This window comes from Myxocyprinus asiaticus, chromosome 50 (genome assembly GCF_019703515.2).
Source record: "Myxocyprinus asiaticus isolate MX2 ecotype Aquarium Trade chromosome 50, UBuf_Myxa_2, whole genome shotgun sequence".
NCBI lineage: Eukaryota > Metazoa > Chordata > Actinopteri > Cypriniformes > Catostomidae > Myxocyprinus > Myxocyprinus asiaticus.
In genome coordinates, this window is record NC_059393.1 from 17,560,420 (window position 1) to 17,581,909 (window position 21,490).

The 21,490-nt window shown below is 38.5% G+C and overlaps 1 protein-coding gene across 3 annotated transcripts in view; it reads left to right on the forward strand.

Annotated features, from left to right (window-relative positions):
* The window catches only part of LOC127438927 (dual specificity protein phosphatase CDC14AB-like), a 58,048-nt gene that overhangs the window by 9,060 nt on the left and 27,498 nt on the right, over positions 1-21,490 (forward strand). For all 3 annotated transcript variants that reach the window (XM_051694832.1, XM_051694833.1, XM_051694831.1), the window contains exons 5-6: positions 5,844-5,923; positions 18,998-19,064. In XM_051694832.1, the coding sequence (XP_051550792.1) occupies positions 5,844-5,923; positions 18,998-19,064 (147 nt within the window). The remainder of the gene's footprint in view (positions 1-5,843; positions 5,924-18,997; positions 19,065-21,490) is intronic.

Genomic DNA, 21,490 nt, shown 5'->3' on the forward strand with positions numbered 1-21,490 from the left:
CATAATGTTGATTACCACAAATTTAATTTTGACTCGTCCCTCCTTAAAAAGAAAAAGCAAAAATCTGGGTTACAGTGAGGCACTTAAAATGGAAGTGAAAAGGTCAAATAATAATCACTGTTTCAAAAATATACCCACAAGACATAGACAAAATATGCATTGACATTTTAGTATGGTATAATCACTTACTAACCTTTTCTGTGTAAAGTTTGATCCAGTTTTATCAATTAATTTAATTAGCTATGTCGACGTAACGCTATAAACCGTAAAATGACGATTTTTACACAACTTTACAGCTCAAATAATACACAAGCATTAATAAAAGAATCAAGTGCTTTAATGAAATTGTAGCTTCTCATTTCTGTGTGTAAACCCTCTAGAAATTGGCCCGCTTCACTTCCATTGTAAGTGCCTCCTTAATTTTAAAAAAAAAAAAAAAAATGTATGTGTAAAATATATAAGAAAAGGGACCAGTCAAAATTATTTTTGTGGTAATCAACATTATGCTACAAACACTGTTGATTGAGCTTAACTTGTATTGAACCCAGAATATTTCTTTAAGACTTTAGATAGGAAATCTTAAAGATCCAGCGAAAATTTGCGTTACTTGAGATCCTGGTCTTTCATTTGTAATTATCCTTCAAAGAACCTTCAAATTGAGAGACATCCTCAAAGTCCTCCACTGCAGTCTACCAGGAATGTCCACTTTTACCTTATGTGGGTAAATTTAGCCTGAACCTTGATCCTGCTCTTAATTTAACAATGTTTTAAATGGAAACTCAATTTAGCTACCTTCAAAAAAACAAATCTCTTGAGACCTGCCATGAGATCGAGTATGCCCACCTATAAATCCAGTACTGTTCTCAAGATGGACTTACTACTATGATCTCCAACAATGAGGTTCCAAGTAAAAACAACCATTATCTTTTCTCTGGAGTTCTACACGCACAGATTACTTCTGGCCCTGCCCATCGCTCCGTGTGCATAGCTGTGCTTTCAATGTAATGGTTTTTATCTTTCAGTTAATCTTCTATAAGTAGGTTTTTATGAGCCACGCTTGTGTGGGACGACTGAACCTTCACGTACTCCTCCGCCTACAGCAGATGTTTGCTGCTGATCTATCCAGCATTAGATAACCCTGTTTTACCATGTGAAGGAGAATATTTGTACTGGTGTAACAGCTGGGCCAAGAGATTCCACAGTTATTCTCGGTCACATGGGACAGTAGGGAACAACACAAAACAAGTGCTGACCCTTCTCACAGAATGGAACTTAATCTGCAGAACTGTTCGGCTAATTGTTCATTTGGTGCATATTTCATGAGCTTGTGCAGAAATTACATGGCTCTTGTCTCCTGCTGAACGGATATAGCCTTCATAAACACGGTCACTTGACCTCTTGAGTTCTAGCTCTCCACCAGCCACAATCCTTATGAAGTCTGTTTGAAATAGGCTGTTGGGACAAACAGCATCTCAAGGTGAATCTCACGAAACACATCAAGAATATCAATTTTCTTTCCCCAAAGTCAAAAAAAGAGAAATATTTAGCATAAAGACAATGAAGCATCAAATGTGTAGCATTAACATAATGCATTTATCACATCGAGATTTTTTATTTTGTTGCAATTATTTTTTTTTTCAAATTAAACACACCCCTCCCCCCTAAATTGTCATTATTGTAATACAAAACATTAAAATAAATAAATCTTTCTCATTGCTAAGGTGAAGGTATTACATCAGTTTTTCTTAATAATATATTTATTATAACGTGTATCTAAATTGATTTGATATATTTAGTTCTGTGAAGTATTTATACATTCTAGAAGTATTTTGTTGTACAATAAAAAAAAAATCTGTCAGCTAATTTTTTACTGTAATACAAGGTAATGCAATACAATAAAAGTGAATCTAATGAGAATAATCAAAGAATAAAAAAATAAATGCAAAGAGAGAGGAAAAAAAAATCTGTAAATTATGGTAATGACAATGAATCACTACTTTTTCTACCAAATTCTCAAAAATGCCATTTAAAAAAAAAATAAAAAAAAATCTTAATGCTCATTAAAATAGGCTTCATTCTCATTGTACAAAATATAATTTTTCATGCTTTTGTTTTTTGGGGTGAAATGTTACTGCTTTTATTGTAAGGTTTATCCCTCGAGTGAAGATTTCAATCTATTGTCAAGACATTTTATGGCCAAAGTATATTTCGAATTTCCGTGTGCCGGTACGTCTTGCGCACAGTTTGGTTGATGCAAATTTCATCATCAGCACTGTACATGCACGCACCGCGTACAGCCTATTATTTTTATTTATATATTTATTTTTTTCCAAAAAAAATTTTGTGTCATCTGCGCATGCTTGCATTGACTGTGCTAAAAGAGTATCACAAAGCAGTCGTAGTGCGCATGCGTCAAACGCGTCCATAGGGGCTCGTAGTCAAATGAGTATGCTTTGAAAGGATGAGTGCTTGATTGTGAGCAAGACTGAACACCACACAGAAAAACGAAGTATACCCTAACATTAAAGTGCTTGAGGGCCATTTCCTGTGTGTTATTCACTATGTGCTGAGCTGAAACCTGGTTCTCTTGGTTTCTTATTCTTGTTTGATTTTGACACTGCCATGCTGTATTCTTACATCAAGCTGTTGAAATGTTGATTGGGGTGGGGAGGGGGGAAGGAGAGCAGAGCCCCTATTGTAGAGTTCTTTCTATTTATGATGTCATTGAGAGGGATTAGCATGGCTGAATGGAATAGATGACCACTTAAATTCGTAACTTCAAGTCTGTGTGTGGTGACCGCACTGTGCCGTGACAAGTCGTCCCAACTTGAGAAGGCCCCTATTGTGCTGAGCCTCAGCATCTCATATGTGTGACACATTCTGCCATAACAATTTTCCTGAGAGTTTGTTTGTTGGAGAAAGAGGGACATAGACATAGATTGCAAAATGGGTTAAATAGAAGGTTGGGAAGTACTGATGTCCGATTCATGAACAAATTGTTCCTCCTTTTACAGTAGTTCATTCAAGCAGATTTGTTGTCAATTCTCTTGACTGCAATTAGTGGTTGTCACTCGTTAAGTTGTGCATGGATCGCGGAGAATAGCACTAGCCTCCACATGCTGGGAGTGTCTGCGGTGTCATGCACAACGAGCCACATGATAAGGAGCGTGGATTGGCGGTCTCAGAAGCGGAGGCAACTGAGACTTGTCCTCTGCCACCCGGATTGAGGTGAGTAACTGCGCCACCACGAGGACCTACTAAGTAGTGGGAATTGGGCATTCCAAGTTGGAAGAAAAGGGGATTTAAAAAAAAGATTTGACTTCTGATTCATTTGGGTATATTTTAGTTGGTTAGTTTTGCTTACAAATGTAAGAGATTCTTTCTCAGCTTATGCTGTAAATTTATACAGGCAACCTTCTAAAGACCCTGGCACCCTTCATACGAAATTGAAGATTGAACTGGTGTGACTTAATTTAGAACAAAATCTGGCCATGCAGCTCTCAACTGAGCTCCCCCCCACACACACACACACACCACACACACCACACACACACAAAACCCAGCAGAGCACACACTTGGAAGTGATGGTGAAAGACCCCATTTACAGTTGTTGTGTTTTTTTTTTTTTTTTTTTAAATTATTTGTATCCCGTTTTCTCCCAGTTTGGAATGCCCTATTCCCACTACTTAGTAGGTCCTCGTGGTGGTGCGGTTATTCACCTCAATTCGGGTGGCGGAGGACAAGTCTCAGTTGCATCCGCTTCTGAGACTGTCAATCCGCACATCTTATGTGGCTCGTTGTGCATGACATCGCGGAGACTCCGCATGTGGAGGCTCGTGCTACTCTCCGCAATCCACGCACAACTTGCCACGTGCCCCATTGAGAGCAAGAACCACTAATCGCGACCATGGGGAGGTTACCCCATGTGACTGTACCCTCCCTAGCAACCGGGCCAATTTGGTTGCTTAGGAGGCCTGGCTGGAGTCACTCGGCACACCCTGGATTCGAACTCGCGACTCCAGGGGTGGTAGTCACAGAATTTATTTTTAAATAAATCCGAGACTCAACGGTTGACAAAAGTAAAGAGATGCGCGTTCTTTGAATAGTGGAATCTATAGAAACGCGAACAGCAGAGCACTTGCCTGCCACCGTCATCTATACATAACTTCATACACACCCATAAAGTGAGCAGTAAGTTGTTTTATTGTTGAGTTTTTGCACATCTGTATTGCGTTCGGTAGTTGCATTTCTCTTGAGATTTTTGGTGCTAATCGGTTGCGAGATGAGAGCAGCCGAGAATCATCAGAGGCGCCCTGATTGTCATGACAACGAGCTGTGAGGTCCGCACGCCGTTTGTGGTGGTTCACTGAATGCCCCTCTGATCCTATTCAGTTTTAGTCCGTGCTCTGGTTTGCTCATGAAATACACCGTGCTACATATTTGCTTTGTTTAAACATTTGTGTTATTCCAAATACAAGTAAATGAAAAACAAGATAACGCTTTTATATGGTTGTGGGTGCATGTGTACATGCATAAACGTACATGATCTGCAATATATGACACTTACTACTACTACTACTAATAATAATACAAGGTGTAAAATAATTATTAATGGGGTACTAGTAAGAATAAGCTTAAAAATAATAAATGGTAATAAACGGAATGATATTAGAAGTCATTAGTGCTGTTGTAAGGTCACTTAATGTGAATCATGTATAACCCCTCAATCACTGCCTTAATATTCCTGATACATTTTTTTGTCCTATTTTACAAATAAATAAAAATTAAAAAAGCTTTCAGACTCACAAACAATACATTTTACTGGTCAAACACAATTACCAATAAAAGCCCTTATTTCGATGCAACCAGTGGATTATTGGTAGAATTATTGTAAAAGTTTCTCAGAAATTTCAGTATTTACTCTTGGCTGTGCAGTGCATTTTTGCAAATAGGATTTTTATGTGAAATAAAGTAAATGAATACAAATTAAAAAAAAAAAATGTAGTGAAAGATGTAATGTTTCGTGACTTGAGACTCGGACTTGCGATAAAAGACTGTAGACTTTACTCAGACTTATCCATCAGAGACTTCAGACTTGACTCGGACTTCAGTTGAAAGTCTCGTTAACGTCTCTGCTTTAAATCATCATCGACTAGTTAAAACAGCTTTTTTTTTTTTTTTTTTTTAACTGATCTTGTGTGAATTCTACTCTGTAATCTTGAGCGTTCTCATTTAAATACTCCTCTAAACCCCTCCCCCAGTGGTGTGACTGGTGAAGAATGAAGAAGCACTTAGCAGTGAGTGTACCAGGGCCTTAACTTTGTACATTACAAAAGTATTCATTAAAAAAATGAACAGGGCCCAAACTATGCAATTCAATTACTATTTATGTAACCGATATAGTAATCAACCTAAACTTTAAAAGAGCAATCTTTGAATTTTATGAATCAACGTCGGGAACTATATTTTTAACCAGCCCTATAAAATGCTGCTCGGGGACGTTTGTAAACGCTTGAATGATGACGAAATAATGTATTTCTACCAGTTCATTGAAATGAACCATGTGAATAAACTGTCACTAAAATGATTCTCCCTTCCTAATCCTAGAGGGAAAATGTCAGTATAAAAATACAGATTGACTCTATACCTTTCCTTAGTACATACTCCACGAATGTTTCACTCAAACACATCATATTACAGCAGTAAATGGGTTGTGAATTTAGTTTTACAGTATATTGTCTGTTTCTTTACTTGGTAAAACATCCTCCATTTCCAGCTCAATTCTGGGAACTGCATTGGTTGTAGACTGATCTAATTTCCTGTTTCTCTTGTTCCTTTCTTAGGTAATTTACCTAAAGAAAACACCAGAGGAAGCCTACAGAGCCCTTATCTCTGGCTCTAATGCCTCCTATCTCCCCTTCAGGTAAGACACCCACATGTAAGTGTAGTTCTCCTGCCCTGTTTGTGTCAGTCACCTGAGCAGGGTTGTGGCTTGCATTGATATTGAAAGTTGAATAATAAACGCCTTATTCCATGTCGGAACCCAAATTAATTAATCCACACACTCGCACTTCAGAGACATTTTCTCCATCTGTCTCAAAGAAACACATGCTTTTTTTGACTCCCAAAAAAACAAAAATGGGGCATGTCATGCCAATGAGCTGTTTTTTTTTTTTATTTTTTTTATTTTTTTAGCTTGGCCAAAATACAGTATATTTTGCCTCATTTTTCCCAACATTCCTCACACTGCCTCACTTCCTGCACGCTATGCTCTAATCTGATTTAGCACAGCATGAATTATTCTCTACTGTTGTGGCTCAGAGGGTTTTGTAATGTGATTGTAACTACTTCAGTCAGCTAAATAAACCGGGTAATGGAAAAAAAAAAAATGCAAGCCTATTTTTCCAAGATGTGACTGTTTAATCCTGATGTCAGGATGGATTGTTTATGGTAAACAATTATCATGCATCTATAGCATAATGCTCAAAATTGCTGTGCTCAACAACCAGTACATTTACATGCTGATGGAGTGAGACCATCCGTACTCATGGAAGGTCTCGTCCAATCAGATTTGTGCATGCGTGCCAGCCAGCCACAACATTAAAACCACCTGTCTAATATTGTCTAGGTCCCCCTCGTGCCACCAAAACAGCACCAACCCTTCTCAACCAACCCAAACCTTCACCACAATTTTTCCAGAGTGTTTATCGGCGTTACCGTAGTCTTTGTTAGTTCTAACCAGTCTGGCCATTCTTTGTTGATTTTTTCTCTCTCTCTCTCTCTCTCATCAGCAAGGCATTTCTGTCCACAGAACTGCTGCTCACTGGATGTTTTTTTGTTTTTGGCACCATTCTGAGTAAATTCTAGAGACTGACGTGCGCTTGGAGTCAAAAATATAATTAAGCCTGTCCACTCATGTATTATAATGGATGCTATGCCCCTGAATGTAGTACTTATAAAATTAAAACCAGTATGATGGATGAAAATAGACAATGACGGAAACTCAGTCCGTCAAAGTGACCAGATAAATATTTCTTCTAGCGCAACGTCTGGTTGGAGCCCATCCTCCTTGAGGTTCGACATGTTGTGCATTCTGAGATGCTCTACTGCTCACTACAGTTGTACAGAGGGGTTATCTGAGTTATCATAGCCTTTCTGTCAGCTCGAACCAGTCTGCCCTTGACCTCTGTCATCAACGAGCTGTTTTTGCCCACAGAACTGCTGCTCATTGGTTGTTTTTTGTTTCTAGCACCATTTTCTATATACACTAGAGACTGTTGTGCTTGAAAATCCCAGGAGATCAGCAGTTACAGATATACTCAAACCAGCCCATCTGGCACCAACAATCATGACGCAGTCTAAATCACTGAGATCGCATTTTGCCCATTCTGATGGTTGATGTGAACATTAACTGAAGCTCCTGACCCTTATCTGTATGATTTTATACACTGCACTGCTGCCACACAATTGGCTGATTAGATAATCACATGAATAAGTAGATGTACAGGTGTACCTATTAAAGTGGCCGTTAAGCATGGTCAGCACACTAATGTAATCCCAAATCTGTTGGTCTGAATTTGGGACTCTGTTTCAAACTGTCATAAGCTTTGTGCCGTATTTAAAGCACACATTTGTAGAATGGAGGAAAACCTGCTTGTAGCAAGTTCTGGATTCCTGGCAGCTGGTGTGTGGTTGCAATCTGCTGTGGTGGATTTGTGAATGGGGCAAATGGATGATTTTATGTTGTGAAGGGGTCTTCCTGTTGGATTATGGTGTTGCCATTATAAAAGCGGTTTTATTAGTGGTCGCCAGTGCTGTTATTGAACCAGTTCCTTTTAATTAGTGTTGCCGTACAGTATAATGCTTAAAGGATGATAACAGAAGGATAAATGGGTTGGGTTGCCATGTGTAACCTGAAGAACGGCAAAATGGTGTTAGCTAATTCAAACCAAGTATTGGTCTCTACTGTCATCAAATTTTTTGTTCCAAAGTATTCCTTTTAAAGGATAGTTCACTCAAAAATGAAACTTTTCTATTTATGTACCCACCCTTTCTTCCATAGAACACAAACACACAATTTCGAAAAGCTGTCAAGCTTGAAAAAGGACGAAAAAAAACCACCATAAAACCAGTGCAAAAAGTTGTCCATACATCTCGTGTACTATATTCCAGTTTTTCAGAAGCCATAAGATAGCTTTGTGTGAAGAATGGAGCAAAATTTAAGTCGTTATTCACTTTCAAATCGAATTGAATTCATTGATTGAATCAAATTAAAGATGGCGACGATGTCAAAATCACACCTAAAAATGTTTACAATTTTTTGGTTTTTTTGTTCCACAGAATAAATGTTTGGAGCACGAGAGTGAACAAAGACCGAAACTTACTCCTAAACAAGAAAGTAGAAGCATCGCATTTTGTGAGTCACTGCATTCCAAAATGTGTCAGACCACAATTCATAACACAAGTACGTGTTGCATTCTCAGCGTTGCCACAGTGGGCACTATAGCGGACGTTAGTGTGAATTGTCTGCTGCTGTGCTCTATTTTTAAATTTTATTTAAGCAAATTACTGTCATGGTGGAGCAACAGTTTAAAAAAAATGTTGAGCAAGTAAGTTAGTCAATATGTTTATAGCAACTTGCCTGAATAATAGCACATACAGTTTTATGGCAAATTGTTTAAGGGAACTCTATCGCCCCCTTCAGTTCTGAGGTTTGTTACTGCCACAGTAACGCAAAAAGGCACGTTAAGCATGTTCAACCTGACCGTGTTGGCAATGTGTTGTGCAAGCAATCAATCTTTAAACTTAGAAGGAACATTTCACTTTTAAAAATAAAAATTCTGTCATTATTTAGGCAATATACATACTTTACACAAGCACGCATAAGCAGATTTGAGTGTTTGGACAACACATTGCCAACGCACGGTGAGGTTGAACATGCTTAATGTGTGTTTTTGCATTATTGTGGTGGTAACAAACCTCAGTACTCAAGGGGCCAGCAGAGTTACCTTCAAAACAATTTGCCATAAAACTGTATGTGCTGTTATTCAGGGAAGTTGCTATAAATATATTGACTGACTTGCTCAACAATATTAATCTTCATGAGATCAATGATCTGACTGAAGCTTTAAAGTTTAAAGCTTCAGCTAGATAATTGATAATATGAAGATTAATGAAAGTGTCTCCAGACACTCCAAAATAGTTGTGGAATAGTGCCAGTGTGACTACTGCTCTGTTTTTCAACAACCCAGCTCAACCACGGCTCAAGACGCTCTCCTGCTGTTTCTCAAAATGACTTGAAATTCCCATGGAGATATCAGTGCCATCTCAAAGCTTTATCCTTTCTTTCATTACCAACATGAAGTCTTTTATTACCATGTAGTTAGTATTCAGAATGAGTCGAGCATTATGGCTGTGTCATTACCAAATGTGATTTGACCCCTCAACTCCGTCCTCCCTATTCACTGACCCAGAAACACAACTCTCAAAAGTTCAGCCTGGCCAAGCACATAGCTACAGATTCTGTTATGCGTGCATGTGAAATGGAGATGAAGAAAGTCTGGGTGACCCATGGCCCCATCTGTGCATACACTGATGGGCACATGTACATTCTGTAACGTGTTGTATTTAAGTGCTTCTGATTGGGGTGGGTAAAAATTGTTTTTCCAATTAATCGCGATCTTCATTTGAACAATTCTTAAATCCCAAGATCAATCTTTCACTCAATGCGCAACCCTCTACTACAATGAGGGGAAATACTTGCACTTGCAAACAAATTTTACACTATGTGACTAAAGTGAATATATTTGGCAACTGGCTGGTAAATGTTTTCATTTCACTCACCATTAATTATGTAGTTTAGCCGTGAAGTGTTCAGCAGTGAGATCCTTTCACAGCGTGTTGAGTAAAAGTTGTTACAATTAATGTGTCCAAGGCGAGATCCACGCAACCCATTTGTCATTGAATATGGTCTCTTTTAATACCGTTTCTGTTCTCTACAGTCAGTTCTTGATCAAAAACAACTTAAAAAAAAAACAAGTCTAATCGTGCATCGCACAAATGAGGTGAAGCCTTTCGATTCCTCTAGTTAAAATGCACTCATTTAAAGGCACTGTTAACAAACTTTTTTTTTTTGGTTAGCGACGGGTACCGGTTTTGTTCAGCATGTGTTCAACAAATCAATGTAAATATTGTAAACGGTAAAATTTATGCAATTTAATTAAAAATATAACAATTAATATATGAAATATAGATCAAGGACTGTACGTTGGTGACGTCAAGTGACGTCACTGTTCCGTGAACATTTGCTACTTGTCAAAACAGACTATTTAGCAGAAACGGGCCACTTCTATTAAAATGAATGGGAGAAATTGGAACGGCCAACGGCAGCCAACGATCAGCGAAAAGGTACAGCCTCATCACCGCTGCCTTTTAAAAAAAACAAGCGTGCTTCTCCTGGCGTATTTGCGGGTCCAGGAATGGAGCAGGAAGGGTCCGGTGTGAGTTGGATGTGTTGCTGGACCCGCACTCTGGAACCTAGGCGTGAGTTGGATGCAATGCTGGGGATTGGAGTGTGCATCATGGCTGACGGCAAGGGAAGCCGGGCCACTCGGTGAACTTGCAACCCCATGCGCGTCGGAATAAAAAAATTTGACTGCTTATTTGAAATGTTATTTTATTGTAATCTTGTCCAACCGTTTGGAGATTTTGTTCTTTCCCCATTCAAGTAGATAGGAGCTGCATTGTCATGATGCTTGTTTACATAGAAAAATAGCTTCCCGAACTGCCCAAGAGCATTCCAAAAACGGTCACCGAGTGGACTCGCTTGCCTTGAAAAAGAGACTTTGTTGAAAGGATCGGGAAATACGTTTGGACCATTCAAATTCATCTGGTTTTTGTTTACATTCTTGAAATGGTCTATAATATCTTATTTATTGATTGAATACATTTAAAAATGTCATTTTCATTTTTAAAAAGCCAAAATGTGACAAGTGATGAAAAAGTAATAAAATATAATTGGTCAAATTAATATTTTCCTAATGTACCAAGTTAAAAGGTCCCCTGTATAATTAACAGCATTAGCTGGGAGAGCATTCTTTATATGCAAGCAAAAGGGACATTGTAACTGAATTATACCACAGATCTGTTGAATGCTTGATTCTGAGCGGTTGACGGCCGTTCTAAGGTGTGCAGTTATTTTAAGTAAACGCACAGCTATGAAGTAGTTCCAGGACTTGACCGCATAACGGTTCCATATCACTTCGCCAAATTGTTTATTTCGAAGAACCCTACAGGCTACTACAACAAAATAGCCAAATAAAACAAATACATTAAGTACATCAGATAAGAATGACAATGTCTATAATATCCTACATTTATTTCAGTTACGGGTTGAAAAGCTCCCTCGTCTCCCCCGCACTTACACAGGCTCATAGATGCGCGCGCACACACACACACACGGAGACTCAATTCGCGACCAACAAATAGAGCCATACCCCCCCGCGACTTGATCAATACAACAGTTTCTATTATCCGAAATAACTTTTAATAAGTGAAACTTTGTTTCGACGTATTTTGCCCTAATCAGCCTCACATAGCTATAATGGAAAGCACCGCATTACCCCTCCCCGTCTCCTTGGCACACGCACACTAACTTGTTACTCCAGTACCGAAAAGCAGCACATCCTCCATTGCTAGTTCTAACGTGACATTTTTGAACTAGCAACGAAGGCTTGAGCTGTATCAAAACTTGATCAAAACAACAGTTTCTGTATTATCTGAAATATCTGTGGAAAAACACACTCACGCTCCACATCAAGCTCTCATAAGCACACGTGGACACGCATACATTTACGCATTACACGCACACTTTCACGAGAGTGAGAAATAGAGCCGTCATGTCAGTCACCGGCATTTCAGAAAAGGTTAAAAACAATTAAGGTTTACATCGGAAATATGGCGACACTCGCTACTGCTGAGAAGTGCTTAAACTTGCGTCTTGGCAATTTTAAAGTGATATTACTTCTGACTAGAGCTGCAACAAATAAAGGTAATCCCACAGGTGATATATCTCAGTTTCTGAGCTTCTTTCGATCCCTCAAAAAAAAAAAAAAAAAAAACACGAACTCACGTGCACACACAAGCACTAACTTATTACTCCAGTAAGTGCTCCAGGAAAGCCTAACTATCCTCCGTTGTTAGTTCTAAAGTGACGTTTTCGAACTAGCAATGAAGGCTTGAGATGTATCGGAGCAAGACGCTGAAACTGTGGCGGAAGAAAGTAGTTCCACTCAAGCGTTTTAGGGATGAAAACCAGAAAATGTCTTAAGATAAAACCCTGAACGATGTAATAAGGTGTAATAACTGTGGTATAAGCTGCGCATCATGACCGCTTTACCACCTCGGGTGTGCATTTATTTTTTTTAATAATTCAATGGTCCGTCATCAATTATTCCTTGCATAAACCCATATGAACCGATATTGAATCGAATCGAGAGCTTGTGAATCGAATTGAATCAGGAAATCTGTATCAATACCCAGCCCTACTTCTGATATAGATTAGCTTTGGCCTTTGGTAGTAATTGCAATGCTCTGGGTTTTTTTTTTTTTTTTTGGTCAATACGTCTTTTGTCTGTTTTTGTGGGCATTTGTTGTATGCTTTTGTGCTGACATACTGTTGTCTTCGAGAGATTAACCTCAGATTTATTTGACAACTGTTTTGCATAAAAGTGCTGATTAAAATTGCAACCACACCTTGGGCTTGTCCATGCTTGTCAGGTGATCAAACATTTATCTTGGCACAAGATTTAATGTTCAGTGTCACTTTCAATCTATTTGTGTGCTGCTCCATTGTGTACTTAAGACTGTAAATGTGACAATGTAAATCTCACATGAATGATACTCTGGTTTTATGGTCCAGCACTTTCGCCCCAGAATTTAACCTTATGCTTCCCTCAAGATGTTACCTGGCACATCCGATTTTAATATATGGCAAGTAACTCTATTGAAAACAAAAGTAACTTTTAAACAATGTCCAAGCTGTTCTTGTCCATACTGTGTGTAATAGGGTGTAACGTTCACCACCCACAGTTCAGGAAGCATTTGCACCGCGGTTCACCAAGTTTATTGATGCATCTGGAGCACAAGGTTTTGCGAAGAAAATAAGGCATCAAATAGACACGCACAGTTACAAGCTCTGCTAATGCACCTGAATGAATCTGTAGATGGACGCTCTGCTTGTTTCACGTGGGTCAACTTGATGACATCACTGTTCTGCAAGCGTTGTGTGTAGTTGAAAATATCAAGTGGAGAAAACGAGCCACTGGTAGAGAAGCCCCCTGCGTTATTCAGGTCTCCTGTCTGGAAACATTTTCTTTTTGCAGTCAATTACAAGACAGGTACTGTTTGCAGACATCGCTCGACATGAGTGCTGTATACTGGTAATACATCAACATATGATAATTTATGGCGAAATCACCGGGGAAGGATAGCGCGTGGGGCACACAAAGCTGCAGATGAGCCGAAACTGCACTCTCCCATTTGTTTTTAAGCAGTCACTCAGTGCTAATTCGGACAGGCATAAAACAATAACTAAAACGATTGGGGTGTTCATTGGCAATGATATGTTTACCTACTCAGCTGACGAAGATGTGATTTCTGCATGTGATTAAAACACTCGAGCTGTGTCACAACATCCCTCGTATCCATTTTAATAGCAAAGTTCCTTCTATAGTGATGTATAACTTCTGAATATTGAATATATGTGCAGTAGAGTTTGAAATGCATTTTGTCGACGCATGTAGCGCAATAGTGCCTGTAAGTTAAAATGATTTAGTAATAAAGTTTTTTTTTTTTTTTTTTTTTTTAAAGACCCTAACAAAAATTAACCATGGTTTTACAACAGTAATGCTGTAGTTTCCATATAGTAACCATGCTTATACTATATATTGTAAACATGACAGTAACCATGTTGATTTTGTGGTTATGTTTTTACAACAAATAGTTGTTGTAAAACTATGGTTACTGTACTTATTTTTATTTTTTCTGAACATGGTTAATACCGAACCGTACCAAAATCGTGACCCTAAAACCATGATACAAACCGAACTGAGAAATTTGAACCGTTACACCCAGAGTGTGTAAGTGAACGGTGACTGCTGCTGTCAAGTAAGATTTTAAAAGCAAGATTTCTGTTGAATAGAAACTTGAGTCTGTTCCTCACACAAAGCTATGTTGTGACTTCTAAATGTTCCGAATATTGCACTCGTCATAATTGTTTTTTTTGTTGTTGTTTTTTTTTGTGTCCTTCCTGGACCTTGACAGCCCCTGGTCCCCATCCAGTTTAATGGTATAAAAGAGTAGCTCATTCTGCTTAACATCTCATTTTGTGCTTCACAGAAACTGTTGTTCAGGTTTTGGAGAGACATGGGTAAGTAAATGGGTGAGCCATCCCTAAATAACCCAAGCTCATGCATCCATCCTGAAGTAAACGGCTGGTGTGCCAGCTCCTGAAACCACTTATTGTGTACGAAATCCTACGTTTACTAGTCGTGCCTCTTATGGCTTTTCTCCCACTCCGTTTACCATCCCGTCCAACTTGATGGTTAATTGAGCCCTTGTTTCTCCACAAAGATGTCTTTTGTTGTCAATGGTGTAGCTGCATGCAGAAAGAAATGCACTTTGTAAATGCTCTCTCCACTTGGCTGCCGTAACCATGGCACTTGTAGAGACAAACAGGGTAATGCAGTTATGTAATGCTCTGCAATTGGTTAATTCAGAAAGTAAATGGAGTTGTTTTGTTTATGAGAGGCAGGGGTGCCTAATGGCAAGGCATGAATGAGCCATGCCATCCAATAAAGAAAAGCTCTGTGTGAGAATGACTCCTGTTTAAGTTTTCCTTAGAGGAAGCGCCTGCAAACAGATGTTGTATAGATGAAGCGATATGTTTAAAATGATAGTTTACCCAAAAACGATCAAGTCTGTTGTTGGGTCTGAGTGGGCCTACGTTTCCGGTACACTGGAACTATATGGTCTATTTGATCCATCTTGCCTAAGAAAAGGCTTGCTGTCTTCATCTGTCGGTTACATCGTCTGCATGTTGATCTAGGTTGAAAGGCAGAGCATTTTCCCATACGAAGTCATTTTTAGAAAGATACTTGCATAACCTAGTGTCCACCCAATAATGGAATGCACAACATGACCAGAATTTGTTGACTTCAAGCATTATATTTTTAGGACTACATGCAAGTAACCTGAAATATCAGATGATTTGGTAGCAGTGAAAGTTCCATTCAACTGAACTGGTTTCATTACTCAACAAGTTTGACGATGTTCTAGTGGTCTGGATGAAGATCTTTAATCTTTGGTGAAAGATTCAGTACTTGGCATTGTTGACTTCTTATGTAAGAATGGGAAGGAATAAATCTCTCTGGCCAAATATTTGGCAATCCCAAGAGGAAAGCAGTGGCAGTCTTCCAGAGGACATTGGCTTGTCCTACTTTGCCCTGTAAGGGCAGATCTAAAAAGTTTTTTTGCATCTCTCTAAATGGACCTTGCTCACAATGTACAGATTAGGGGTGGGAATCTGCAGGAACTTGGTGATACAATATTATATTGATACCTGGGATGCAGTACAATAGTATTTCAGTAATACTGCATTTACTTTTAGTGCATTGCAACAAAACTGTTAAAACTGATGTAGTTTCTGCACCACCAAATGGAATTGCAAAAATGTAGTTTTTAAAACTGCTTTCTAAATACACCCCGTCTGTCGTTGGGCAAACAGACAGAGTCCCGTCCCCAATTCACACCATTTGTGGAGTCAATGTCATTGTGTTTGAATAGATGGGTCACTTAAAACAGAGGATTTTCATAGCGCCTTAGAGTGCTTAAGTTTTTTGAGAAAATTAACCTTTGAGTGGCTTCTATTTGTATCCCCATACTAAGCTGGGATAGGAAAAATATTTTAACATGGAAATAGTTACATACTTCAGCTTTAAATATTGTGTTCTTTCACTCAATTGTTTATGAACATCCTGCATTATTTCATCAAAGTAGTTTACCTTTTAACATCTGGCTGATCATATACTGAGTAGGGGTGGTAATCAACAGGAACTTGACAATACGATATTATATTGATACCAGAGTTGCGATTTAATGATAATATTATGATAGCATCATGATTCTTTGTGTTGCGACTCAACTGATATATTGTGATCTTTCACAATCATCTTTCATTTATCTCCATTGGACATTAGTGTTTATGTGCAAAAAGTGCAGAGCTTCCTGCTGTACTTTATCTTAGAACCAGTGCTTGAAGTGGGCTCGTTATGCTTCTTTTACATTGAAATGCACAACTAATCAATTTAGAATCGTGATATGTCTTAAGTTAAACTTCCATCGAAAATACACGTCAAAATAAAAGCATGATTCATAATAAAAGCTAAACGCCTGAAATTTATAACTGTATAGTAAAATGTAATCCTCACTGTAAAAATGATGATAAATTATAATGATTAATGAATAATGATTGTAATAAAAATTAAGCAATATATCAAGAGCAAGAGCACTTTTGAACTGAAAGTTTGTTAAATGCAATGGTATGTTAAGTAATTTTTTTACTTGTTAAAAGTTTAAGGGAAAATTGATTAGACACCATTTGGTAATGAAATTAAATTAAAACATGGAATTCTGGAAAAAAAATAAAAAAAAGGGAAAAAGGATTTGGGGAAAAAATAAAACCGATTTCAGTAGAGCCTTGCTTAAAAGCAAACAAGTGTTAAACACTTGAAGGAAACATGCTTATCTTTTAATTGATTATTTACATTGAAATTTAACTTTGGGCTAAAGGAGTGTTCAATAGCACATTATCATATTAGCAAATTTTTCTGTGGTATCGAAATTGGTATCGAGAACCTTGAAATTTCACTGGTTTCAGTACAGACTGCTGAAATTCTGGTACCGTGGTTACGCAACGAGACTAACGTGCGGCTTTGTGGTTTTGGCATCTGTAAGCTTGTTCTGCTTCGCTCCTCTTAAGTGTTCGCCCGGGACACACCCAGTGCATAACAGCTCTGTTTATCCCAGCCTTTTAAACCAAGCCTGTGACTATAAAGAAACTGATTTTTTTTTTTTATTTTATGTAATTGCTCTGACCAGCCCTCTCTGATTCCTTTTGTTGGAGACACTTAATTAGATAGTAGCTTGCTCAGGAGGGGTTCTTGAACCAGCATAAGTATAGTTCACCCAAAATTAGACTTCTGTCGTCATTTATCCATAGGACTTTCTTTGGTGAAAGTTCTTGGCTGAAAACCAAAAGGTTGTAGGTTCAAAACCCATAAGGGACAATCTATGAACTATTACCTTTGTGCCTTTTGTGTAAGACACTTGATCTTGAGTTATTCCATTGAGGACTGTCCCTGCAATTTAGTGTCCTGCAAGTTGCTTTGAATAAGGTCTATTAAACACACATTGGTAAATTAGATGTGGACAGAGTGGGGCTGTTTTAAATGGAGTTTTATGACTCCTGTCCTCCAACGGATGTGAGGCATTACGTAACCTAGAGGATGTTGGTCTATAATTGGTTCTGGTGAGTCTCTGTGTTTCTGCAGCTGTATCGATTGGCTCAACATTTCTCAGGGCTGCCGGGATGAAGATGTATGAGCCTCTAGCTGGTGGGAACGACTCCAACTGTTACTTCAAAGGTCTCTTAAATCCTGCCGTCATAATGTGGAACCGATAGTGAAGTGAACAAAAGAATTGGTCTACAAAGCTCCAATGGAAACTTAGCCTTTCTTTAGCCTTTTGTTTTAATTTTTTATTTAATTTTATTTTTTTATCAAAGTGAAGCGAGTATGCTTTGTTAAATCATTGTTGCAGTGGTTAAAAGTTTTGAGCTGGTAACTGACAAGTTGTAGGTTTAAACTTATAGCTCGACGTAGTTCACTGTGGATACATGTTAATCGGATCACAGTTGGCCTTGGCGTTGTGTGCATGTATACTTGGACAAACAAATGAAGACTGTAATTCAACTACTCAAACCCATTGAGCTTGATTATAACTGCGCATTTTAACGTACAGAATGTTTACTTTTTTGGGGAAATCAACCTACGAATGGTTCACTTCTAGTTGGCTCTGCACATTGATTTGGAATGAAGTATTCTATCAAATTAGGCTACACTCAACAAACTTTTTAACTTTAAGCTGTCTGCCAATACACAACACCCCTATGCCCTCTTGTGGGTGTTTGATATGCATGTGTGAATACGTATTGTGCGTGTGGGTGAACATTTGTCTTGTTCTTTCCATTGAGGCACACTGGGAGACTGATGAAAAGATCCCAGCAGAACACTGACCCACTTTTTATACAACCCTGGCTGCATCATAAACAGCCAGTTAAGCACATGCATAATTCAAAACTCAATCTAAGCTGGCACAAAGAATCTTGTTTCTTGGCGTGCATTAGGCAAGGGTAGCGCTTCCTCCTTTAATTTCTAAAATACTAGCAAAAACATTTCCCTTGACCCCACGGCACCATTGCAGGTACACAAACCAGAACTGAACTTCGTACATCTTTTCAAAATATGTCTGTGACATAGGCTATTTATTATTCTACCTTGACCTATAAGATGTAACCCATTGGTCTATTGAACATCCCACATGTGTGGCTTGACAGATGCAAGGTTTTCTTTCTGTGTTTGGTCTTTTTCCGTCTAGTCTCTCGCTCTACCTTCACTCCCGCATTCACACACAAAGGGCCTGGCCCAGTTGCTTGTATTCATCGGCAGGTAATAGTCTTTTCTGGATGAAAGCAGACCACCTGAGAACCACGGTATAAAATCTGCCTGTGTTGTTGTTCCTTTATGCATAGCAGGACTTTATATACTTGGGTAGAGTCCCAAGACCTGTGGCTGAATGGGAGGATGGTGTTTTGTTGTTGGATTTTTATCTTGTGTGACTACGCCGACATCTTTTTAATGTCTTCTGATTTCTCTTTCAGGGATGCTTCATTTGGGAATTGCACATACAACCTGACGGTTCTCGACTGTTTGCAAGGCATTAGGAAGGTGAGATGTGCTCTAAATTGAATTGCTTTGAATATGCTGTCCTGCGCAACTGCTTTTATCCAACACTGGCCATGTTGCAGCACAGATGGGTCAATCTTCAGATTCAAACTTATTGATTTCAAAACAAAACAGAATAAAACATTATATAAATGCACAGAATCAACTTTTAACCCCATTAAACTCCCACCACAACTCCAGTCAAACAACAGCGTGGTCAAAGCCTGGGTTATATACATCCAATATAAACACACACACAAAATTGAGAAAATAAAAATACAACAATCAACAAATAAAGAGAGAAAAGAAGAAAATAAATTCCACAAAGGATACAATTTAGAATTTGGACCATATTTGCATTTCTCTCCGCCTTCCAGAAAGGACAGGTATTTGCACCATTTCTTAACATACACATCTAATCCGTCAAGCTGCTAATGACATCTTTTCAAATGCCGCCACCCTGCCCAATTCGGTGAACCATTCTTGAAATGAGGGAGTGCCATTTGACTTCCATCCTCTAAGAATTATCTGTCTGCCAATCATTACACTAGTTTGGACCCAGCATTTTATATATTTGTCACCTACTTTAATAACTGCCCCATCACCAAATATACATAGTCTAGGGCAGAAAAAATTTGAGTGTCTAAAGCCTCACATATCAAATTCTGGACTCTTAGCGCAGAACCAGAGAGCATGGGCCATGTCTCCATCCTCCAACTGACATCACCAGCAGGTAGGTGGTTTTTTTTATTTTTTAAACCAAGCCTAAACAATCTAGAGGGTGTCCAGTAGATACGATGCAAAATCTTAAACTGAATAAGGCATACCCTTGCATCCCTAGACAGTTTTAACATTTTTTAAGAATTCTTTCCCACTCCCCATCCTCCAATACCAAGTTCAAATCTCTTTCCCGTAACCTCTTAATAGCTGTTAAGGCCCCATCACCAAGACTCTGAATCAACAAGGAATAATACACTGATGCTTCATGCCCCTTTCCAAAGGCTGTGAGCACCTTACAGAGAGTGTCTGCAGCTTTAGGGGGCTGAGTACTATCCCCAAAAATAGTACAAAGTAGATGGCGCTACTGTAAATACCTGTAAAATTGAGACCTAGAAATCCCAAATTGCTGTTATATTTTAAAATTCTCAAAGCTCCATTTTCATAAAGGTCACAAAGTGTAGCAGCACCCCTCTCCAACCATTCTTTCCAGCAAAAGGAGGACTTTTTTTTAATACACAATTTAGGGTTTAGCCATATGCTTGAGGAAACATTTAGGCAAGTATCAAAATTGAACATACGGGAAACCTTTGTCCATACTGAATGTAAATGTGAAATAATGGGATGCATTTTCACTTCACTAGGCAATTTGATAAAGACTTTGCAATGATGAGATTGGGGCAAGGACCCCTTGTTCTGTGTTGTACCAGGGAGGGGCCCTTTCAGGTGGAAGAGATTAATGGGCCAGGTGTCTGAGACTAAAAGCATAGTAATAAAATTTTTTTGGGGGAGGCCTAAACCTCCTTGTCGGTTGGTCTATGTAACTTACTGAAATGCAACTGAGGCAGTTTACCATTTCAAATAAAAGACTTGGATATTCTATCAAATTGTTTAAAATAAGATGAAACTGTAGAGGGAGATACTGTAATAAATAATTGAATTTGGGGATACAATACATTTTCATAACATTGACTTTCCGTGCCATAGACAAATGTAGTGAAGCCCACCTATCCACATCGCACAAGAACCTTTTCATTAATGGGTCAGAATCAACTAACTAAATCTCTCAAATTTGCTGTGAAGAAAATGCCTAAATACCTGCCTTGCTTGGGCCATTGAAAAGCGGCAGGTTGGAAAACCATGGCAGGGCAATATGCTGTCAGAGCAAGAGCTTCTGATTTAGACCAATTCACACTGTATCCTGAAAATTTGGAGAAGGAATTAATAATTTTATGAAGACTAGGCATAGATCTACTAGGTTCAGAGACAAATAATAATATATCATCTGTGTAAAGAAGTTTATGCACCACACCTACTGCAACAATACCCAGAAAATCATCCTATTTTCTTATTGTGGCTACTAATGGTTCCAGGGCAAGACAGAACAGTAAAGGGGAGAGAGGACAATCTTGCCAGGTTCCCCTACCAAAAGGAGAAAATGTGAAATTAATCCATTAGTTTGCACTGCTGCTAACTGTTGTTTATAAAGTAACTTAATTCACCCAATAAAAGTGTTCCCAAACCCGTACATTTCCAAAATCTTAAAAGTCCCATTCTACCCGATCAAATGCCTTCTCAGTGTCAAGTGAGCGATTGGGGTCTGATCATTCACTACCAACCACATAATATTTATATTTAACACAGATCAGCACATTACCGTTTTATATTTAAGCACTCAGAGACCATGTTTATCTGTCTTTAATTCGCAGCCT